Source organism: Perca fluviatilis, chromosome 22 (genome assembly GCF_010015445.1).
Source record: "Perca fluviatilis chromosome 22, GENO_Pfluv_1.0, whole genome shotgun sequence".
NCBI lineage: Eukaryota > Metazoa > Chordata > Actinopteri > Perciformes > Percidae > Perca > Perca fluviatilis.
Genome location: NC_053133.1, coordinates 28,544,135 through 28,567,660, shown reverse-complemented (window position 1 = coordinate 28,567,660; position 23,526 = coordinate 28,544,135). Strand labels below are relative to the sequence as shown.

Sequence of the window (23,526 nt, the reverse complement as noted above, 5' to 3'; positions counted from 1 at the left end):
GGCTGTTGCTGTCCGTGGTGCTGAAACATTTTTACTTGACTTGCAAACTGCTTTCTTTGTTCGTTTGTCAATACAAATTTGTCAAAACATTTGGCTTTTCTTTGGGTTTTATTTGACATATAGGCTTATATGGCTCAACAAGTGACACATCATAACATATGCATTCATCAGATAATTTACCGTTTTTATTTAACGGTTCTAATTTTAAAATGACTTGGTAACAGAGGGCCCCCATGATGAAGCTCATCCCCCACTGTACTGAGAGTCTAGCTCCGCCCCTGCAACATGGGAATATGGACATTTATTTATTTTCTGTTTATATCATATTAAACCAGTGGTGCAGTCTAATGCAGTGTACCCCCTGATTTACCAAACAACAGCCATGTAACTGAAAAACATTTAAATGCTGATGGAAAAAGGCAACAAAATCTTTTTCAAAAACGTAAAAACTTGGAAAAGGTTTTGTAGAAAGAACGAAGTAAGGCAAGAAAAGCTGGAAAATGTTATCAAAAACTTATAAAACAGCAACAGACTCGTGAAAAAAAACAGTAGAAAGAAAGGAGGACAAACTTCAAAAAAAGCGACAAAAACATTGACCACCGTTTTATTTTTTGAAAAAAACTTGGAAGAAAAAAGAAGACAGGAGGAAGGAAGGAAGGAAGGAAGGAAGGAAGGAAGGAAGGAAGGAAGGAAGGAAGGAAGGAAGGAAGAAAGGAAAGAAGGAAGGAAGGTAAGAACAGGTCGAAAATAGTGACAAAAAGCGACAAAAACTACGCTCACGTACTCCATTTGTGTGTGTGTGTGTGTGTGTGTGTGTGTGTGTGTGTGTGTGTGTGTGTGTGTGTGTGTGTCTGTGTGAGCGTCTTTTTTGTGTGTGTTGATTCTGGTGTTGTGAGCTCCCAGTCAGTGTTGCTGTGTTAACTCTCAGACTGACTTCAGATCAGAAGATGAGTCACCAACCACCAGAGTTGTAATGTAAGGAATTACAAATACTTTGTTACTCAGAATTACTGTAGAATGTACTGTAGAATTTCCGCACACACACACACACACACACACACACACACACACACACACACACACACACACACACACACACAAGCACACTCATGAACACACGCACACACACACGCGCACACACACACGCGCACACACACGCAAACACACACACACTCAAACAGACAAACGCACACACACATGCACAAGCAAACACACAATCACACACACACACACACACACTCATGCATTTAGACACACACACACACACACACACACACACACACACACACACACACACACACACACACACACACTGACACACACATACAAATAGACACACACACAAACACACGCACACCAGGGGTGTGTCCAGGACTTAACCCGTCCTATTTAAATAAACTGAATGCAGTGCTAAATGGCGATTGGCTTGGCCAGCTTGTTAATAACCAGTATATGTTCATATTAGCTGACCAGCTTGTTAATAACCAGTATATCATCATATTGTCCTCTCTCAACCGACTCCTTCAGAGAAGTGAAGACCTGAACACCTTCTGCTATCTCTCTGTCTGCATCTTCCTCACTGAGGCCGACTGAGTGTTTGATATCCTGAATCTTCAATCGTCTCTTCTGGATCATCTGCTGAATTTCAGCCCCTGTCTTCCCCAGCTCGGCCTTCTTTCCTTCATGTTCTTCTTTCAGAGAAACAACATCATGCATCTTGTGATCTAAAACAGTGCAGAGCATGCAGACACATGTCTGGTCGGTCTTACAGAACAGCTCCAGAGGTTTATCGTGCTCCCTACACATCCTGCCTTCCAGGTTCTCCACAGGGTCGATCAGCTGATGTCTTTTCAGACGTGAAGCTGTCAGATGAGGCTCCAGGTGAGTCTCGCAGTAGGAGACCAGACACCCCAGGCAGGACTTCAGGGCCTTCAGTTTGGTTCCAGTGCAGACGTCACAGGGAACTTCTCCTGGTTTGGACACTTGTTGGTCTGAGCTGTTGCTGGCTTTCTGTTGAGCTGACTGTCTGAACTGAGCAATCATCCCAGAGATTAAAGTGTTGACGTGCAGCTCAGGTCTTGTGTTGAAAACCTTTTTACACATCGGACACAGGTACTGGTTATTGGTATTCCAATGTTCAGTGATGCAGTTTTTGCAGAAATTGTGACCACATGGTATGGTGACAGGATCAGTAAACATATCCAGACAGATGGAGCACAGAAACGGATCTTCAGATGAGAGAATGCTCACAGCAGCCATACCTACACATAGTGTGAATGAAAAGAAAACATTCAAAACACAGTTTATTTAATGTTGCAAGCAGTCATGAATGAGCTGGTATCCTGATACTAATGGAGCGCCAGTCAACATGGCTCTTGCATTTTCCAGAATCATCATACACTGTGTGCATGAGTTAAGACGTGAATCAAGTAAAGTCAAGTTAACAGCTTTCTGTGTCATGGTGAAATATGCAAATTGCCCGACACATCACGTCATTCCACGGTAACACAGAAGCTTCCCAATTTGGCACCGTGAAAGTCTTGAGATTCTGCTGAACCAATTTCAGATGGGATGGATATGTTGAATCTCCACAGAGGACTTTCTAACAGTTCAGTTTTCACATGACTTATGACATCATCGTTCAAGGTATCGAATAATCCTTCGCAAATTAGCGTCACATTATTCGGAGGGTTATACAAATAAAATACCAAACAAATCCAATAAGCCATCTAGACGGAAGTTGAAAATGTTTGCTTAAAATACATGAAAAATGCACAAATCTATTGAGAGCAATTTGGAAACATGTCTGAAATTATGTTAGCAATGTAGGTACATAAAACTGTGAATACGAGAGAAGTATTTTTCCAACTAAGGCCTTCCATACATTAGGGCGAAGCTATGAAGCTGGCTATTAAAGCATGAACCCGCAGCTGAATATTCTCGCAATGTTCACAGGTTTTGATGTGTGCGTTGTTTTTTGAGTGTTCATATAGGGGTGTCAACAATGAATTAAGGGCTTCAAAAAAGTGTTTTGATACCCGCCAACCAGTCAAATGTGCGTGAAAATTAACTTTAGCGAGTAATGTTTTAAAGTTACGAGCCAATTTGGCTGGTGATGGATGAATTGAAGAGTCTTTTTGAATTGGCCGACTGCAGACATTTTTCCAGATTGGTCTGTTTTACGCCAAGACATTTGGCCGGTTTTGTGTGTCTTTGGCTTGGAAACGTAATCTTTATCTGGCAAAACTGCTTGTAGCTCCAATCCTACATTTCCCATGAACACTTTGTCATGACGTGTCATACAACCGTTGGCTACGTGCCTAGCATGCGTGGTATTGATTACGAGCTAAACCAGAGGAGCTGACATAAAGTAGTTGAGTTAGTTAGGAAAAAACAAACTTGGCTAGTGGAAAATCTGATTGGCTGGTAACTTTAAAAATCTACTAGCTGTGTTAGCTGGTGATCAAAAAAGTTGATTTAAAGCCCTGATTTTATCCCAACCGTGTGCTTGGGAGCGCTATGGAGCCCGCTGGCCAAGCCTGACCTCAAACACTGCAGAACTTTGAATTCAGACATGTATTGCAAGTTTTTAAGCATCCCAAGTTCCTCAGAAATGTAAAAAAGTAATAATCTCTACAAAAACAATATAATTGACAGGGACCGTTGAACGCCTCATTGTTTGTGTAAACTGTTATTTAAGTAAATCATATGATGGTGAAGTTGTTAGGGTTGTGGGTTTCTGTTATATTTCCTGTTTTATTTTGGTAACTCTTGCTTTGTGTTTTGATTGATTCCGGTTTCCTTGTTATCGGTTCTGTTTTTCCTGAACTTCTTTATCTTTATGAATGTATGTTTGGCTACGTTTACCTCCTGTATTATTTTGTAATGTTTGATTTCATGTGTCTTGGTTTAGCTTTGTTTCCTGTTTGAGTCCGATTTGTCCCTAATACGTTTCACCTGTTGGCCCCCTCCCTGCTCGTTTGACCCTGTGTTTAATGTCCTCTGTTCTGTTCAGTTCTTGTCATGCCATCATTGTTGTCGAGTAGTAGTAGAATAGTCCAGTTACTACTTTTGGAATTTTTACCTTGTTTGGATTCTTAAAGACTCATGTAAGCCTGGATTATTTTATGTTATAATGAATTCTACACCTGCATTTGCCCTATCGTGTGGTGCACTTTGGTCCAGAATCCTTTTCCTGCCTCAGCACTCGGCCAGCCTTGACAGAAGTGTTTTGACTTGCACCGAGCTGTGCACAAAGAAGCCCATTAAAGTGGGGCAAGCTGAAGCACACTGCACTGATAAAACGGTAGAGGATATTTCCACACCCTGTTGTGTAGACCAGTTTTTATCAAAGAACAGCACTGCTAACAAAGCTCTGCTTACTGTACATTTCCTCCTGCTGCTTCACATTAAAAGCATTCCACTGCCCCCTCCACCCTCTGCATCTGTCCTAAACATCAGTCAATCAGATGTCTTTCACCTTTTTAGTCACTGTAATCCACTGAAAAGCTGCAGCCCTGACAAAATTTGTGGTAAAATCCTTAAGCACTGTGCAGAACAGTTAGCCCCTGTGTTCACTGACATTTTTAACTCATCTCTTAACCTCTGTAACGTCCCTAACCTGTGGAAATCATCTACAATTGTAGCTGTGCCAAAACTGCCAAGACCCACAGAGTCCAATGACTTCCGACCAATAGCGCTGACATCACTGGTCATGAAGTGCCTGGAGCGTCTGCTAAAGAGGTACATTGTATCCCAAAGCCACCATCTTATGGATCCCCTGCAATTCGCTTATCAAGCCTCCATGGGGTGGATGATGCAATTCTGACATTAATGCACCTTTTGCACACTCATCTTGAGAAACCAAAGACTCATGCCAAGATTTTATTTGTGGACTTTTCATCTGCTTTTAACACCATGCAACCTAAGATTATTGCAGACATTTTAGCCAGTGAATTCTATATTGATACAGGTATTATTAATTGGATCATGGACTTTCTTACCAGTAGAGTCCAGCGGGTCAGAGTGGGCTCATCTCTGTCTGAATCGATGACAACATCCACAGGCTCCCCACAAGGATGTGTTCTATCTCCTTTAATATATATTCTATACACAAATTCATGCACTAGCACTTTACAAAACAGGCACTTTATTAAATATGCTGATGATACAGCTCTAGTGAGTCTGCTACAGGATGGGGAGGTAGATCATGGGCCAGTTTTAGACTCCTTTCTAGGATGGTGCAATAAGCCACACTTAATTTTAAATACCAATAAGACCAAAGAAATGTCCATAGATTTTAGAAAGTCACAGCAATCCACCGACACTTTTATCAATGGGGGTGGCCATTCAGGTTGTTACAAACTACAAATACCTTGGCATTGTAGCTTAAAATGGGACTCTTGGACTGATCTTTTGCAAACTAAGACACAGCAAAGAATGTACTTTTTAAAGAAACTGCTTGTTTTTAATATCAATAACAAAATGCTCCAAATGTTTAATACTGCTTTTATTGAAAGTGTTTTAACTTGCTGTATTATCTGCTGGTTCAGAAATGCCACTGAGTCTCAGAAAAGACAATCAGAAAAACAGTTTTAACCCTTGTGTGGTCCTTTGGGTCCCAGTGACCCGAAGGACAACACAAGGATTATGTACTTCCCTTTACTTTGTTGAGAATTGCTCTCTAAACCCTGTTTCTTGTAAAGTAAGTAAGTAAAGTTTATTTCTAGAACACATTTAAACACAGTTTAAGCTGACCAAAATGCTGTACAAACAAGAACTAATGTGCTGTATTAACCCTTGTTTAGAGAGCAATTCTCAACAAAGTAAACGGAAGTACATAACCCTTGTGTTGTCCTTCGGGTCACTGGGACCCGAAGGACCACACAAGGGTTAACTGCCAGCAAGTTACTTGGGATAACACTACCGAGCATTAAACAAATTTACAAAGACAGACTGGTGAGGAAGGCCAATAACATTATATGTGACTACACACACACCCCCTGGCATCACATTTTAAACTACTGCCATCTATGCGTCGTTTCTGCCTACCCCTTCTGACCAAGAACAGATCCAAATTCTCTTTCATACCACAAGCCATAACAGCCTTAAATCAGTCAGAATAAGCTAGTCGTCCAACTTGCCTGATCATACCCAAGGGTGTATAGTGTATTGTAGTGTGTGATGTATATTCTTCATGTTATGCCTGTCGGTGTCTGATGTAAGGACTATTTGTTTGTATCATATGTCTGATGTCTTGTCATAAAGTGCCTTGCGATTGTGCCGCAAACCCAACTGCCTCCACAGGGACAATAAAGTTATCTACTACACTGGTTCTCTGGTGGAAAGCTTTTATTGTGAAACAGCCAGAGGAAATAGAGAAAGTAATGTGTAGGAGGCGATCAGTAACCAGTTCCTAAAGTCCTGAGAACTGACACAGAGAGACTGGTTAAAGCTGTTAAAGTGGACTACTGTATAGTGGGCCTGCAGACAAACAGCCATAGTTCTATTGTTACAAATTTCACAAGTAATTAAAAGAGTGGAACTTCCTTTCTGAGTAGAGCTGAAGTTTAGTGTTAATCCTGGTTGTTGAAAGTGTAAATCTGATCAGCTGTACTCACCAGTGTTTGGCAGAGACTGTGCTGTGTTGTTGAGAAATACCTGATGAAGTCAGTTTGAGTTTTCTTTCAGAGAGAAACAGAGACTTGTCTCTACTGCAGCATGGCTGACACTCTGGAAAGAGGAGAGCTTCAACGTCACACTCTAAAAATGAAAGTTTTAAGTTTGTCAGTGTAGCTCCTCCTCTGACTGCAGCTCTGTGGTCTGTTTCATCCCTCTCATGTGCTCTCTTATTGTGAACTACCAGGGTGTTGTCTGGCTGATATGGAGCAATGGTCATAACTTATGTGTGTTGAAACATTAATGTGCCTCAGCTTTATTTCAACCAGAAGATTTTAGTTTATAGTTTATTGGACACAAAGAGAGAGACGTCACACACATCTGCAACGTTGCATCAAATCGTACAACAAATATAATATGTATCATCAACACATATCAAGAAACAAAATATATACTTACACATTAACTATAGGTCTTTTTCACACATTGAATATGTAACATTGGGAGGTTAAAAATATCATCAAAGATAAAGAGAGTTACCTCCTGTTTGCTCTCATGTTGTATGTAAAGTGTTGGATTCATTCATTCATCCACACAGTTTACATGAATGAAGATTGTAAATAAAGGTTTTTTAAACATCTGCCTCTGTAGCAGCAATATAGTATTTTATATTGTAATAGAAGTGATATAGTATAATGTGTAAAATAATGTTTTAGATATGTTACTATAGTTCTGATCTGTTTCTGACTGCAGCATCTTGAGTCTGTTTTTCCTGTGTTTTGCTTTTGCTCTAACCTGAAGTCTGTTTGTCCTGAGTTTCCTGAACACATCCCTGCTGATTCTCCAATTACGCACACCTGCTGTAATCTGCAATCTGCACACCCGGTCCTGATTATCACCTCTGCACCATATAAGCAGAGGTGGGTAGAGTAGCCAAAATTGTACTCAAATTACTTCAGAATAATATGACTCAAGTAAAAAGTAGTCATCCAAATAATTACTTGAGTAAGAGTAAAAAAGTACTTGGTAAAAAAACTACTCAAGTACTGAGTAACTGTTGAGTAATGTCTGATTTATTTTTTAACACAAGCATTCAATCAGACGGACAAAAATACTAAATAATCATCTTTAGGCAAATTATAGTTCATCCAATCAATAAAATAAATTAAAATGAATTAATTAATTACAAAATAGCTTAAATTAAAATAATCCAGGTAAATTCAAGTGCTTAAAAAATGGACAGGATATCGAGGCGTAGTCGGGGTGGGGAGGGGTTGCAGTTCGGGGGGCTGGGGATCTCATCGCTGCTCTTTGCAGATGATGTGGTCCTGATGGCATCATCGGCCTGCGACCTTCAGCACTCACTGGATCGGTTCGCAGCCAAGAGTGAAGCGGTTGGGATGAGGATCAGCACCTCTAAATCGGAGGCCATGGTTCTCAGCAGGAAACAGATGGAATGCCTTCTCCAGGTAGGGAATGAGTCCTTACCCCAAGTGAAGGAGTTCAAGTACCTTGGGGTTTTGTTCGCGAGTGAGGGGACAATGGAGCGGGAGATTGGTCGGAAAATCGGCGCTAGCGGGTGCGGTATTACATTCCATCTATCGCACCGTTGTGACGAAAAGAGAGCTGAGCCAGAAGGCAAAGCTCTCGATCTACCGGTCAGTTTTCATTCCTACCCTCAACTATGGTCATGAAGGCTGGGTCATGACCGAAAGAACGAGATCCAGGGTGCAAGCGGCCGAAATGGGTTTCCTCAGGAGGGTGGCTGGCGTCTCCCTTAGAGATAGGGTGAGAAGATCAGTCATCCGTGAGGAGCTCGGAGTAGAGCCGCTGCTCCTTTGCGTCGAAAGCAGCCAGTTGAGGTGGTTCGGGCATCTGGTGAGGATGCCCCCTGGGCGCCTCCCTAGGGAGGTGTTCCAGACACGTCCAGCTGGGAGGAGGCCTCGGGGAAGACCCAGGACTAGGTGGAGGGATTATATCTCCAACCTGGCCTGGGAACGCCTCGGGATCCCCCAGTCGGAGCTGGTTAATGTTGCTCGGGAAAGGGAAGTTTGGGGTCCCCTGCTGGAGCTGCTCCCCCCGCGACCCGACACCGGATAAGCGGACGAAGATGGATGGATGGATGGATGGATGGATAGTAGCAATGATAAATAAGGGGTTTAATAAAGAATAAGGGAAAAGTAGCAAGGGCAATAATTCTAGTGTTAAATAATTTTTCTAAAGACGTTTGAAACATTTGTTGTGACATCACTGTAGCTCCAGTTTAAAAGATCTTGAATAACAAAAGTGATAGAATAGTTAACAATTGTACATTTAAAGAAAAAATCTGCTTAGGTGAGAACAAAATTGACAAAATTGATAGTTCAACTGTAATCAAAAGGATCATCTACCCCCTGATTGACACAGTAGTGTAAGGGGATGCAATAATATCTTCTTTCTTGATTCTGACCTGCTCTAAAGAATTTTGCTCTAAAAGATTTCTTTACTCGGTAGGGAGAGGCCCATAAAAAAACCCCACCTATTTCTTCCACGGCAGTATAAGGGAAATGATAGGTTAGGTTAGGTTATTGCGTGAGAATTTTCTTCTGCTCTTTTGGCCGTGAGAATCCAGGTGTCAAGCATGGGGATTCTGTGGTGATAACAACTTCAGGAGGAAGGATTGGCAAATAGACGGCAGAAACCATCGAGATCCTTCCAGTGACACACGAGGCAGAGGGAGAGTCACCTGGATACACGCATCACTACAAAAGGATCCGGAGGAGAGGAGGACAGGTTTTTCTACAACCTGCAACAAGTGACGAGCAGATCCTCTGCTGAGTCACCTACGAGGGAAATCGATTCAGAGATCAGCCTGACAGACGGCGTTTCTGTGCTATCTCTGAAATCAATCGGGGAAAACTGGAGTTTTTCTCACTGATTGCAACACATTGAGAGAGGAGAAAAACAAGAAGTTTTTCCAAGGAGGAAAAACCAGAAGCTACATATTAGTATTGTAGCCTGCTGTTTGAAATAATTTCAGAAGACAGCAGAATACACTTCACAATTGTAGAGGACACACCACCTCTCTCTCTCACATTCTTTGTTTTCTTTACACTGAGGAACTGTTGACATTCCTCTGTGACTCAGAGCAGTGTGCTCTGGCACAAACACACACACAGGAGCAGAGTGCTGTGATACGCACACACATGGAGCAGATGGACAGAAGGGACTGCAACAGGTACCCTTCAAGAAGAACATGGGGGGTTTCCACATTTGTAGTGTGTTTATTCTTCATTACTGCATTTATGATTTTCTATTGCATTTATGGTTTTTGCATTTTATTTTTGATGAGGGAAAAGTATGATAAATCACGTGTAACCATTTCTCCCAATATTTGCATACAAAAACACTCTAGGAACAATAGTGAAGAACATGGAGAGAAAGACGAGTGATGCGTTCACTACTTTCCATGTCAAGGAGAAAATGGTGGTTGGAATACAATAAGTACTAGTACAGAGCTAATATTACTGTAATGATTAACTTACGTCCACTCTTATGTTCCGATAATAGGCATTGGGATGTTTGGCATACGAATGCTACTAAATTGGGGCTAATTAAGGGTTTTGTACCTTATGTGGTTCCTCATGACTACACAAATCTAACTGATAGATTATTGATGAAAGAAAGTAAATTATTCCTAAACAGCAATATTGTTAATATTGAACAAAGTTAAGTATAAAGACCTAGGCCATTTTGTTGTGTGCTTTATAACCTAGGAAAAATTCCTTGTGGATCTTTTATTACATTGAGGTAATTTCACTTTCCACATTGACGACACACGGACACCACATTTGACTAAGACTTTTGAAAGATTATCTAATAGATACATTTTCTACTAATGTATGACTTGGTTTTAGTTAAGAAATGTATGTGTGATGTAAGTTAGAATGATTTTTGTTATGTTTGTTCACTATTTCTTCACTCACAGAAATAAGCTGTTTCCAGTGAAACTACACACATAGAATAACTTAATGATGTTAGAGACAAGGAGGGGTCAGTCTTATTCTGATTCTTCTCAACTTTCACTCTGTGAGAGCTTTGATAATTGCACTGAGCGTGTTTCAATTGATTTATATTAAAATAACCAAAGGAGGGAAGCATTTGATGACATTGGATAATTTAATTATCAGCTTTATGGAAAATTTGACTTCGCAATATGGGTTTGCAGTACTTGGGGTTTAACCATGGGTTGTCAATGAATTTGAACTTTACATACGCATGGGTAGACATGAAATTAGTAAATGTTCACACTTCACACCAGGTTATTTTAATGTTTAAATACATAACACATTCTTTACACAAATCATAAGGCACTAGACTGATGTGACATTAACCAGTGACATTCAGGTCCAGGGTTTTTAGCAGATTAGCAGATGTTTGGTCTTCAGATTTGTTTTTTGTGCTATGTCGTTACCCTAATCAAGAAAAAGAGAATCAAGAAAAAGAGTTCTTCATTCTTATGGTAAATATGATTGAGCCTTCTGACGTATTCCGTCTTTCTGAATATTAAGAAGTAAAATTTGGTTATGGGATTAATTCTATAATACGGTTTGAATCTTTAAAAGTAACATTTATTTTGTGTGATTATTTTGTAATCAAAAGGGTGAACTGTGGTGGCAAATTTTATTTTAACCATTTCGTTTAATGATTGTTTTATAACGCCACAAGATTTAGCTTCTTCATGTGTAGATTCAAAAGGCTCCAAGTGAAATAGTTGGCAACCGTCAACTATAGCCTAGAGAGTTATTTAGTTCTACTAGCCTGAACCTTCTCACATTGTTGTCTTTTGCTTAGAAAGAAGTGGAGAAGGCCGATGACTGTTTACGACAGAACTACGTAGGTTTCTGTCTCCTGAGATAAAACTGTTGTTTAGTCTAATGTAGGAGACACAGGAGCAGAATGGAAGGTTGTAAAATCATCTGACTGTCTATGGTATTTTTTAGAAAAGTGCCAGCATGCTAAAGATATTTGGAGAGGGGGAGTCTCTTCACTATAAGATGTTTTGATTTTTAGATTTCTAGTGAGGAAGACTTTTTCAGACGTGCTGCGGTACTTGTGAAACTGTATTTTCTCCATTTGCAAAAGTAAATAAATACTCAAAGACCAAACTTTGGTTTAATTGTCAAACAGTCGTTATTCGTTTTCATTTTGATCATTGATATTTCTAAACGCTGCTGCTTTCAAGGAAAACTTCCACCACAAGCCTTCTTCACTTTATCTGCTTAAAAATAAACAAATGAGGAGCTGAAATTCTTTAGCGAAAATAACTTCTGCTAAGCTCACAGTCTACGAGGCCAGCTCTCTCACTGGTGCCTTTAAGTCTACACATGAACAAATTTAATATTTTTGTAGAATATTAAAACAATCATTAAGACAATAATGTTTAAAATAAAATTTGCCACCACAAAGTACACAGAGAAAGTGCAAATATACAATAAGTTCACCAAACTCTACACAAGACCAATGCTGCAGACTGAGGAAAATATTATTCATTTCTCTCCATATACTCAAATCAGTCAACATGTCAACATGGAGAATTACAACAACAACAACAAAAATATGCTCTCATGTCGGACAGTTTCCAGAAGATTCCTGCAGCCTTCAGGCTGAACAGGAAGTAACAGTAAAACTCACATCCTGTTAGGTCTGATTCTGATTTGATAAAATGTTATCAGACATATTCATACTTTGCAGTGACGTCATTACCATGGATACCTGGCGGGCAAGAAACGGCGATAGGATGGCGATGAACAGTGGCCAGCCACGGGAATTGCAGCCTTGCAGATTTCTAATACTACAATCAATCAACTATTTAGACACATCATATGTCACTCAGAAGTTGTGATCCATACACAGCACCCGCTGATGTTTTCATTGCTTTGAAGCTGGCAAAGTCTCTCCCAGACTTGGAGTTTGGAGATATTTACATCTATCTTATAGAGAATCCGTCACCTTACACCGCACAAAAAATGAAAGCCTACAAAAGTACAGATAGCTATCTTTTCTTTTTTCAAGAGTGGATGGGTTAACAACGGTGTCGTATGGCAGGTGAAAAACAGGAATATCTTCATAATCAAAGCAAAGGTGAGTGTTACTAGTTAGCTATCTACTGCTAACGTTTGCTAATCTGTTCCGTCGTGTGATGAAGTCTTCATCTGAATACTACACCCTGCCTGCCGGCGAATGACAGCTTGATAAGTAGTTTTTTTTAAACCTTCTGCCAACACTAGGCCATGTATCATGTAGGGTGACCAGATGTCCCGGTTTGACCGGGGACAGTACCGAGTCCCGACAAAAGCTCTGTCGGGACGCTAAAATATCCCGGTTTACACCAACCACTATGAAATTGTCCTGGGTGTCAGCGATTACATAACCGAAATAAAACTAAACCCATGTAGAAAGACTAATAAAGCGTCCAGCGTATGATTTTAACTTGTGTGTGTGTGTGTGTGTGTCAGTCAATAGTAGCGGTCTGCTTCTGCATAATCTGTGCAACCAGCGTTACAATGTATATTTTGTTGCATGGCCTCTTCTTATCTGTCTCGTTTTAACCAGTCTTTTGCTGACACCTGTGTTAAATTTCACAGTAGGCTTTCAGCCAACAAATTGTTTCTTGAGCAAATTCACTCCTCTAACAAATAAACATTATAGAATGATGTTCTTGCCCGCCAGCCAGTAGTTGTGACGTCACGTGCAAAGTATGAATATCGACTTTTACACAGTCTCCAGTTGTTTTATTATGACAGAGTAGCTGTCATAATGCTCTACATAGGATCTGTTGCTGATGTTAATAAACTACAGACTGTAGATGATCCGTAATCTGAACAGATTTAGTCCCTCTGACATCTAAACGTCACTATCAGCAACACGTGTCCAGAATAAGCCTTTAAAATGAGACAAATAGTTAAAATCCCTCCAATTCAAAATCAATAAAAGGTTTATATAAAACGTCATCATGTTGAGTCGATTCTGAACCAATCAGCTGTTAGATCAGCTGAGAGGCCGGTGTTTCCCAGCATGCACTGGGTCCGCCTGGCTCTTGCAGTCGGTGAAAAGCAACTGCGCTGCCTGCTCTCAAACCTGCGGCCGCCTTGATGTCGTGAGACTATTGTTGCCCACGTGTGCATGACGTCAGAGCAAGTTGGGATCTATTATATACTATATATATTATAGTGGTGCACATCTGGGCCAATGTGTTGCCCCTTGAGTGTAAGGTTTAGATAATTGTGTAATACTTTTGATTTCAGTGTGTGAGCAATAAAAAAAAACTTAAAAACAAAAAATTTAAAAAAAGAGTTTACTATAATAACCTGGATGGCGCTGGTCGTGGCAACGCACATGGTGACACGCAGCAGCAGTGTGTGAGAGTAGCTGTATTGTGTTGTGCCCATTGATAAATTCATGGTCTCGAAACTCTTCCGTCGTGTCAAAGAAAGGAAAAGTCCAGGGGCCTCATTTATAAAACTGTGCGTAGATTCTATTCTGAAAGATTTCGGCCGCAAAATAGTCCGAATTTTCTTACGCAAAAACTAAATTCTGATTTATAACACCTTGTGGCGCACACCGGTACGCACTCTTCTCGTTATAAATACGGACGTGCGTTACCTTATGCGGTCCTGCACGAGCCTCACGCTCCTCCCAAGGTTGTCCCATATTTGTCCTAATAAGGTCCATGTTAATCAATCAATGAATGAATATTCCAGCCTTGAAAGGAGCCCTTGATCACCAATAATGAAATAGAAACATGGGGGAAAAAACACGATTCAGTGATTGTGAGATCGATGTGCTCGTAACAGAGGTAGAACATCGAAACAAAATCCTGTTTGGAAGCCGTAACCCTTGGGTGGTGTTCATATTTTTATTACACAGCCTTAATACTTAACAGATTTAGCTCAGTTACCAATCATATTTACATCATTTATGGTTCATATTTGCCATTTACCCCTGTGAGATCACATTTATGATCATTTTCGTTTTTTTGAGAAAACAAGGAAATACAATTTTTGAGAAAACAAGGAAATACAATTTAATCAAAATAGAAACAAGATTTTTGATCATTATTTATAGCTTATTTCTTAGAACTTAATCAGAACAGGTGAAACTGGCTCTGGTTCGGCTTGGAAGAACGGGATGGTTGGGTTCAGGAAAACAAAAACTGGGTTGGATTTAGGAAAACGGGCATACCATCGGTCTACAAAACCTTCGGAGCTTTACGCATGATCACACGAATGGTCAAAAGGTTGCGGAAATCTGGGCATATTTTTACGCATGGAAATTCTTTATAAATCCCGACTTTTGCGAGGAATGTTGCGACCGCAAATTTCACCCTGCTTCACGCAACTTTTTCTTGCGTAACAGGTACCGATGGGATTGGGGATCGGGTTTTGAAGAACTGTGCTGTCCAGTTGGCAGACATTTTCTGCTTCATCTTCCAGTTGTCCTAAAAGCTGCATAAGGTCCCTTGTTCCTGTGCCTAAGATTCAAACTCCTAAGACCCTTAATGACTTTAGACGAGTTGCACTTACATCTCTTGTCATGAAAGTTTTTGAAAAGATAGTGAAGGATGCCCTTTTGAACACTGTATGGGATAAGTTAGACCCTCTCCAGTTTGCCTACAGGTTGGGCAGAGGTGTGGACGACGCAACAAGGACACTTCTAAACATGGCTTTTAAACATCTTGAGGGGGCCAAGTCCCTTGTTCATCTACTATTTATTGACTTCTCCTCCGCTTTTAAATGTATTCAGCCCCATGTCTTAGCAGACAGATTGAAGAACACTGATAATGGACTGATCTGCTGGCTGATGGATTTTTTTAACAGTGAGGTCACAACGGGTCAGAATGAACAGTGTTTTATCAGATGCCCTTTTATCTTCTACTGGGTCCCCCCAGGGCTGTGTTCTTCCTCCTCTTTTATTTGTTTTATACATAAATGAATGCAAAAGTCATGAGGAACGCCACATTATCAAATTTGCGGTTGATTCTGTCATTGTGTCCCTCTTCAGCAGTGATGACTCTGAATACAATGTGTCAATGTAGTCAATGATTTTATGGATTGGTTTTAAATCCTCTTTAAATTAATGTGGCAATTAGGCAGCATGGTGGCTCAGTGGTTAGCACTTCTGCCTCGCAGCAAGAAGGTTCTGGGTTCAAACCCAGGTTGTCCCAGGCCTTCCTGTGTGGAGTTTGCATGTTCTCCCCCGTGCTTGTGTGGGTTTCTTCCCACCATAAAGACATGCATGCAACTAGGACTACAGTTGAAAATTAGCCGACTGGCTAACACTGGCGCATTTACAGAAATGTAGATTAATGTGCATTGTCCTAAAATAAATAAAAATAAATAAATCTTCTTCTTCCGAAGACTTCCCTGGTTGTAATGGACAATCAACCAGTTGAATTAGTGCAGCAATACAAATATCTTGGGACTGTGATGGACAGTAAACTGTGCTTTGAATACCAGGTTGATGCTGTGTGTAAAAAAGCACATCAGCGCATGAATTTTCTTCGTAAGCTTCGCAGTTTTCAATGTCGACACTATTTTACTCTTGTTTTATTAAATCAGTTCTTACTTTTCACTTGTATCTGCTGGCACATGTCACTTTCTATTAAACAGAAAAAGCAAATGCAAGGTATGGTGAAGGTGTGCAGCAAAATTGCGGGCACACCGTTAGATGGCCTACATGACCTGTATAAGGTCAGATCCTTGAAGAAGGTGAGAGCCATCCTGGCTGATTCGAGTCATCCCTTGTGGGGTGACTTTATGCTGCTACCCTCCGGGCGTAGATATAGTCTGCCACGATGCAGAAATAATAGATTTTAAAAAGGCATACATCCCGGCACAGTACAATTATGTTGTACTGTGGTTGTGTTTTATATACATATATATATATATATATATATATATATATATATATATATATATATATATATATATATATACAGTACAGGCCAATAGTTTGGACACACCTCATTCAATGTGTTTCTTTATTTTCATGACTATTTACATTGTAGATTCTCACTGAAGGCATCAAAACTATGAATGAACACATATGGAATTATGTACTTAACAAAAAAGTGTGAAATAACTGAAAACATGTCTTATATTTTAGATTCCTCAAAGTAGCCACCCTTTGCTTTTTTTGAGAACTCCTTTTTTGAGAACACCTTGGTGTTCTCTCAATGAGCTTCATGAGGTAGTCACCTGAAATGGTTTTACCTTCACAGGTGTGCTTTGTCAGGGTTAATTAGTGGAAGTTTTTCCAAACTTTTGGCCTGTACTGTATATATTTATTACTGCTGGCTGTAACCCAAATTTCCCCTCGGGGATAATAAAGTAACCTTGACCTTCACCTTGAAGTAAAGGATCTGAATACTTGTTCCAACTTTGTGAAACTTTGTGTCTAAATGCAGAATATTATATAATCAGTTATATGTATATATATTTGGTGGCAGCCGCGCCAGCAGCAGTAGTTAGACAAACACACACACACCCTCGTATAGTGATGTCAGCGATAGATTTACTAAACAGCCTTTTACCTGGAAAACATTTAGATGCTGATGTTGATAAACTCAGGTTATTTCCAGTCAGTGAAGATGGGGAGGAGCAGATCAGGTTACATGATAAGAGAAAGAGGTGAGTCAGGTGAGACTCCATTTAGTGAGACCAGAAGAGACCAGGAGGAGGAAACTGAAGGCTGAGGCAGGGTGAGTGGTAATCCAACATTTATTATTTTACTGTCAAAGTCTCTGCGTCTGTTTTCTCCCTGTGGACTGGAGAGGAAAGAAATGTTAGAATGAAGTCAACAGTTTGATTCATCTGGACACAAAGAGCTGATTGGCTGAATAATTAATATATAATAATACACATTAAACCTGCTGTAGACCCAGAAAACACAGATTTAAAGATAACTGATGGATGGTTTTATTTAATTGTATGCTGTGTCTGTCTGTCTGTGTGTCTGTCTGTGTGTGTGTGAGTGAGAGTGTGTGTGTGTGTGTGTGTGTGTGTGCGTGTGTGTGTGTGTGTGTGCGTTTGTGTGTCCTGTTGAAACTAGTTTGTCTTGATTCTTGGGTTGTGATTATAATCAACGGAAAAATAATCAATAGGGCTTACAGCCTGAGGTAGAAAAACAACACTGTTCACACAGCAGGGCTGTTGTTTTTCTAAAGATTATTTTTCCGTTGATTAAACTCCAGCTACAGCCTAAACTGTACATGGTGGGGGTTGCCGTTTTCAGGACTGGTCCAGATCCTTGCAAGGACCTCAGGCGCAACAATTGACCCACTTCCACCTCTAGATGGCGCTATAGCAGAAAAAACGTGTTTGGCCCTATAACTCCCAAACCGTACATCGCACATTAAAAATACACATATACATGTGTTTCCTGAATTTAACTGAACTAGTGCAGTGCCTGTTGAAAACGGGCTGATTGCTTGGCCTGTGGTGTTGCTGCTTGTAGAATTTATCAAAACCAAAGTGTACCCCAAAATGACTTACAGAAGGACCCTGAACCACTTAATATGTGTAGCCTACTATCTATTGACTTAGTGTAGGCTACGTCTACATCAGAGGAAGACATAGGCACCCACGGAAAATACTGAGCACCCACTGAGCACCTACGTGTGCCAGACTGCCAGTAGGCTACATTCATTTAAAATTATACATTTCAACTGGTGCTAAGTGGAGCGTCTGTCACAATGTGATTGGTTATGTCACTGTCAGTCCACTGCTCCATATCCTATCCACCAATCACAGCATTTCTTGGATTTAAACACTACTACTACTATGTCCTGTCAGCTCACAGTTATTTAATACAATAGCAGGAAAAGAGTCAGAGGCGCTGATGTGCAGGTAACCTTCCCCCCACCCAAACACAGACACACATACAGATACGTCTCACTTTATAAGATAGATAGCCTGCCTATAAGTGGGATCACGCTCTGTCTGCACTTGTTGTGTGGTTGTGCCTTGCATGTGTGGGATTCTGAAACGTCCTTAAATTCGGGAATTGTCGTTTGTTTATTCAAAGTCAAAGACAGTCCAAATTAGTGCTACTTTGCACATGTTTGTGGGTCTGAGGTGAATGTCACATTTTAGCTGCCGAAGCTGCGCTGCTCTCTGTCTCTCTGTATCTGGTGCTGCTCACTCAGTGTGAGAGGTGGAGTGCCCAGCGGCTAGAGCGGCAAAAGCCAATGTGTGCTTCTTTTACCTAGATATTTAACGATATATTTAACGATATCTTTTGCATTTCTAATCCAAACAACTTCCAACTTGGCACTGCACTTACTCGTGTCCATAGCAAGACACCTGTCAAGTTTGAAATCCATCGGACTAACGGTTCGAGAGATATGCGCTTAACACCCAGACAGACGGACAGACGGACAGAAAGACGTTCCTGAAATATAGATAGATCTCCTGATATAGGCCATGCCCATTTCTGCATAGACGTTAATGCACGAAAAATTGCGATTTATCATAAACCTACTTTTTTAATCTCCTCCTAGACCTTGCAACCAATCTGCACGAAACTTGGTAGATAGCATCTATAGACCAACCTGACAAAAATATAACATAACAATTTTTATAGGAAGAAAATTGTGCAAACTACACACAAATAAATGCTAGCTACAAATACACAAACTTAAAAATAAATACTATCAACCTGAATCTTTAGACTTGTACACTCGGAATTTAGATTCTGAGAGTGTGTCTGTGTGTGTGTTTGTAACAAACTTGTTTGTCTTGATTCTTGTGTTGTGAGCTCCCAGTCAGTGTTGCTGTTTTACCTCTCAGACTGACTTCAGATCAGAAGATGAGTGATTTGGAGGAAGAGGAGGACGGAGCAGAGTCTGTAGTATCTGGCTGTCAGTCTATGAAGAGTGACCGGTCCGTAGGACAGCCTCTATACTTTAGTACTGAACCTGGACCCTCAGACACAAAGTAAGAGAACTGATAACTCATTTAAGTGATGCATTAAATAAAATGTATAAAAATACAAATTTAAGATATGAAACTTAACGGGTTTAAACACGAGTATTGCCAACAGGGAGGTTGTAGAGCGCCCTCTGGTGGTCAAACTATGCAACGCCAACACTCAGAACATGGTTGAAGGGTGTTTCGTCTGGTTTTATTTAATTTTTTTAATATTCATTTATCAGAATCATATGTCATTTGTCATTATAAATGATTCTGATGAATGACTATTTTAAAAATAATCGGCCAATTTAAATGCTGATACTGATAGTTTGGAAAATGCCTAATATATTATCGGCCGAAAATAACAGCCCGCCGATATATTGTTCAGGCTCTAACATACACACAGACACACACACAGACAAACATACACACACACACACACACACACACACACACACACACACACACACACACACACACACACACATACACACTAAGACAAACTTCTTTATATTGATTCTTGTGTTGTGAGCTCCCAGTCAGTGTTGCTGTTTTACTTCTCAGACTGACTTCAGATCAGAAGATGAGTGATTTGGAGGAAGAGGAGGACGGAGCAGAGTCTGTAGTATCTGGCTGTCAGTCTATGAAGAGTGACTGGTCCATAGGACAACCTCTATACTTCAGTACTGAACCTGGACCCTCAGACACAAAGTAAGAGAACTGATAACTCATTTAAGTGATGCATTAAATAAAATGTATAAAAATACAAATTTAAGATATGAAACTTAAAGGGTTAAACACGAGTATTGCCAACAGGGAGGTTGTAGAGCGCCCTCTGGTGGTCAAACTAACAGGGAGGTTGTAGAGCACGTGTCAAACTCAAGGCCCGTGGGCCAAATTCGGCTCCTCGTACATTCTGATCCGGCCCGCATATCAATTTAGGTTCACTATGGACCTTTTTCACAGCAGACATTTTGACTTGTCATAGTAGGAAAAGCACAGCTGAAATTGATAACCTTCATGATGGCTCAGTTCCATCAAGTGTCCCAGTAAGCTATTTCAGTGAGTCAACATGCACAATACCAGGTCCTCTCCTAAGTGGAATGCAGCCATCAGTAATGGTTTAATACCAGGTCCTCTCCTAAGTGGAATGCAGCCATCAGTAATGGTTTTGAATACACTTGTGCTTTTCCTACTATGACATGTCAACATGTCAACATGTCTACCGTGAAAAAGGTCTATACATTTTGGCCCACCTAGTTGTGCGCCAAACCGAAAACATGGGAAACTGTTTTTCAACTTGTAATTACGTTACACTCAAAGCAGAATTTGGCAAATTTGCTGACTTTGAGACTCAGAAATCCCCCCAGAAGCAGAACGTTTGCATATTCAGGCTGTGAAAGAGCTTGTTGTGGGTCAGCTGGGTGGTAGCTACTTAGAAAATGTTATCATTGTATTGCTTGATTTGCTAAATTCTAGGATGGCTTTGGAACTTTTTTGCTCACTTTTTCAGGGCTTTATGTCAACCAAACTGTAAGTGGGAAGAATATATGAGACATACAATAATTGAGTCAAAGATTTTTTACTTTTTCAATGAAATAAAAGCAATAAACTCTACATGTCTGGCCCTTGGTGCGATTCTCTTTTCCCAGTGTGGCCCTCTGGGAAATTGAGTTTGACACCCCTGTTGTAGAGCGCCCTCTGGTGGTCAAACTAACAGAGACGTTGTAGAGTGCCCTCTGGTGGTCAAACTAACAGAGACGTTGTAGCTCGCCCTCTGCTGGTCAAACTAACAGAGACGTTGTAGAGCGCCCTCTGGTGGTCAAACTAACAGAGACGCTGTAGAGCGCCCTCTTGTGGTCAAACTAACAGAGACGCTGTAGAGCGCCCTCTGCTGGTCAAACTAACAGAGACGCTGTAGAGCGCCCTCTGGTGGTCAAACTAACAGAGACGCTGTAGAGCGCCCTCTGGTGGTCAAACTAACAGAGACGTTGTAGAGCGCCCTCTGGTGGTCAAACTAACAGAGACGTTGTAGAGCGCCCTATGGTGGTCAAACTAACAGAGACGTTGTAGAGCGCCCTATGGTGGTCAAACTAACAGGGAGGTTGTAGAGCGCCCTCTGGTGGACAAACTAACAGGGAGGTTGTAGAGCGCCCTCTGGTGGACAAACTAACACAGACGTTGTAGAGCGCCCTCTGGTGGTCAAACTAACACAGACGTTGTAGAGCGCCCTCTGGTTGTCAAACTAACAGGGAGGTTGTAGAGCGCCCTCTGGTGGACAAACTAACAGGGAGGTTGTAGAGCGCCCTCTGGTGGAAAAACTAACAGGGAGGTTGTAGAGCGCCCTCTGGTGGTCAAACTAACACAGACGTTGTAGAGCGCCCTCTGGTGGTCAAACTAACAGAGACGTTGTAGAGCGCCCTCTGGTGGTCAAACTTAGAGAGACGTTGTAGAGCGCCCTCTGGTGGTCAAACTAACAGAGACGTTGTAGAGCGCCCTCTGGTGGTCAAACTAACAGAGACGCTGTAGAGCGCCCTCTGGTGGTTAAACTAACAGAGACGTTGTAGAGCGCCCTCTGGTGGTCAAACTAACAGAGACGCTGTAGAGCGCCCTCTGGTGGTCAAACTAACAGAGACGCTGTAGAGCGCCCTCTGGTGGTTAAACTAACAGAGACGTTGTAGAGCGCCCTCTGGTGGTCAAACTAACAGAGACGTTGTAGAGTGCCCTCTGGTGGACAAACTATGCAACGCCAACACTCAGAACATGGTTGAAGGGTGTTTCGTCTGGTTTTATTTAATTTTTTTAATATTCAGTTATCAGAATCATATGTCATTTGTCATTATAAATGATTCTGATGAATGACTATTTAAAAAAAATCTGCCATTATAAATGCCAATACTGATAGTTTGGAAAATGCCTAATATATTATCGGCCGATAATAACAGCCCGCCGATATATTGGTTGGGCTCTAACATACACACATACACACACACACACACACACACATACACACAGACAGAGAGATACACAAACACACACACACACACAGTAAGACAAATTTGTTTGTCTTTATTCTTGTGTTGTGAGCTCACAGTCAGTGTTCCTGTTTTACCTCTCAGACTGACTTCAGATCAGAAGATGAGTGATTTGGAGGAAGAGGAGGATGGAGCAGAGTCTGTAGAATCTGGCTGTCAGTCTATGAAGAGTGACTGGTCCGTAGGACAGCCTCTATACTTCAGTACTGAACCTGGACCCTCAGACACAAAGTAAGAGAACTAATAACTCATTTAAATGATGCATTAAATAACATACAAATTTAAGATATGAAACTTAAAGGGTTAAACACGAGTATTGCCAACAGGGAGGTTGTAGAGCGCCCTCTGGTGGTCTAACTAACAGAGACGCTGTAGAGCGCCCTCTGGTGGACAAACTATGCAACACCAACACTCAGAACATGGTTGAAGGGTGTTTCGTCTGGTTTTATTTAATTTTTTTAATATTCAATTATCAGAGTCATTAGTCATTATAAATGATTCTGATGAATGACTGTTTAAAAAAAAATCGGCCATTATAAATGCTGATTTCTGATAGTTTGGAAAATGCCTAATATATTATCGGCCGATAATAACGGCCCGCCGATATATTGTTCGGGCTCTAACATACACACAGACACACACACACAGACAAACACACACATACACACACAGACACACACACTAAGACAAACTTGTTTATATTGATTCTTGTGTTGTGAGCTCACAGTCAGTGTTGCTGTTTTACCTCTTAGACTGACTTCAGATCAGAAGATGAGTGATTTGGAGGAAGAGGAGGACGGAGCAGAGTCTATAGTATCTGGCTGTCAGTCTATGAAGAGTGACTGGTCCATAGGACAACCTCTATACTTCAGTACTGAACCTGGACCCTCAGACACAAAGTAAGAGAACTAATAACTCAT

At 40.9% G+C, this 23,526-nt stretch overlaps 2 protein-coding genes and 1 pseudogene across 2 annotated transcripts in view; 1 reads left to right on the top strand and 2 right to left on the bottom strand.

Annotated features, from left to right (window-relative positions):
* LOC120552576 overlaps nt 1-23,526 on the bottom strand; it is a 501,282-nt pseudogene that overhangs the window by 110,322 nt on the left and 367,434 nt on the right.
* LOC120552600 (NACHT, LRR and PYD domains-containing protein 1-like) overlaps nt 1-23,526 on the top strand; it is a 735,215-nt gene that overhangs the window by 544,633 nt on the left and 167,056 nt on the right. Inside the window, 4 exon segments of the mRNA XM_039790787.1 lie at nt 19,449-19,595; nt 20,136-20,282; nt 22,691-22,837; nt 23,359-23,505. Of these exon segments, the coding sequence (XP_039646721.1) occupies nt 19,449-19,595; nt 20,136-20,282; nt 22,691-22,837; nt 23,359-23,505 (588 nt within the window).
* On the bottom strand, nt 1,262-6,841 carry LOC120552589 (E3 ubiquitin/ISG15 ligase TRIM25-like). Its single transcript, XM_039790770.1, has 2 exons — nt 6,621-6,841; nt 1,262-2,261 (listed from the first exon to the last, which is right to left on the bottom strand). The coding sequence occupies exon 2, from the start codon at nt 2,257-2,259 to the stop codon at nt 1,462-1,464; it is 798 nt and encodes a 265-aa protein (XP_039646704.1). The 5' UTR covers nt 2,260-2,261; nt 6,621-6,841; the 3' UTR covers nt 1,262-1,461.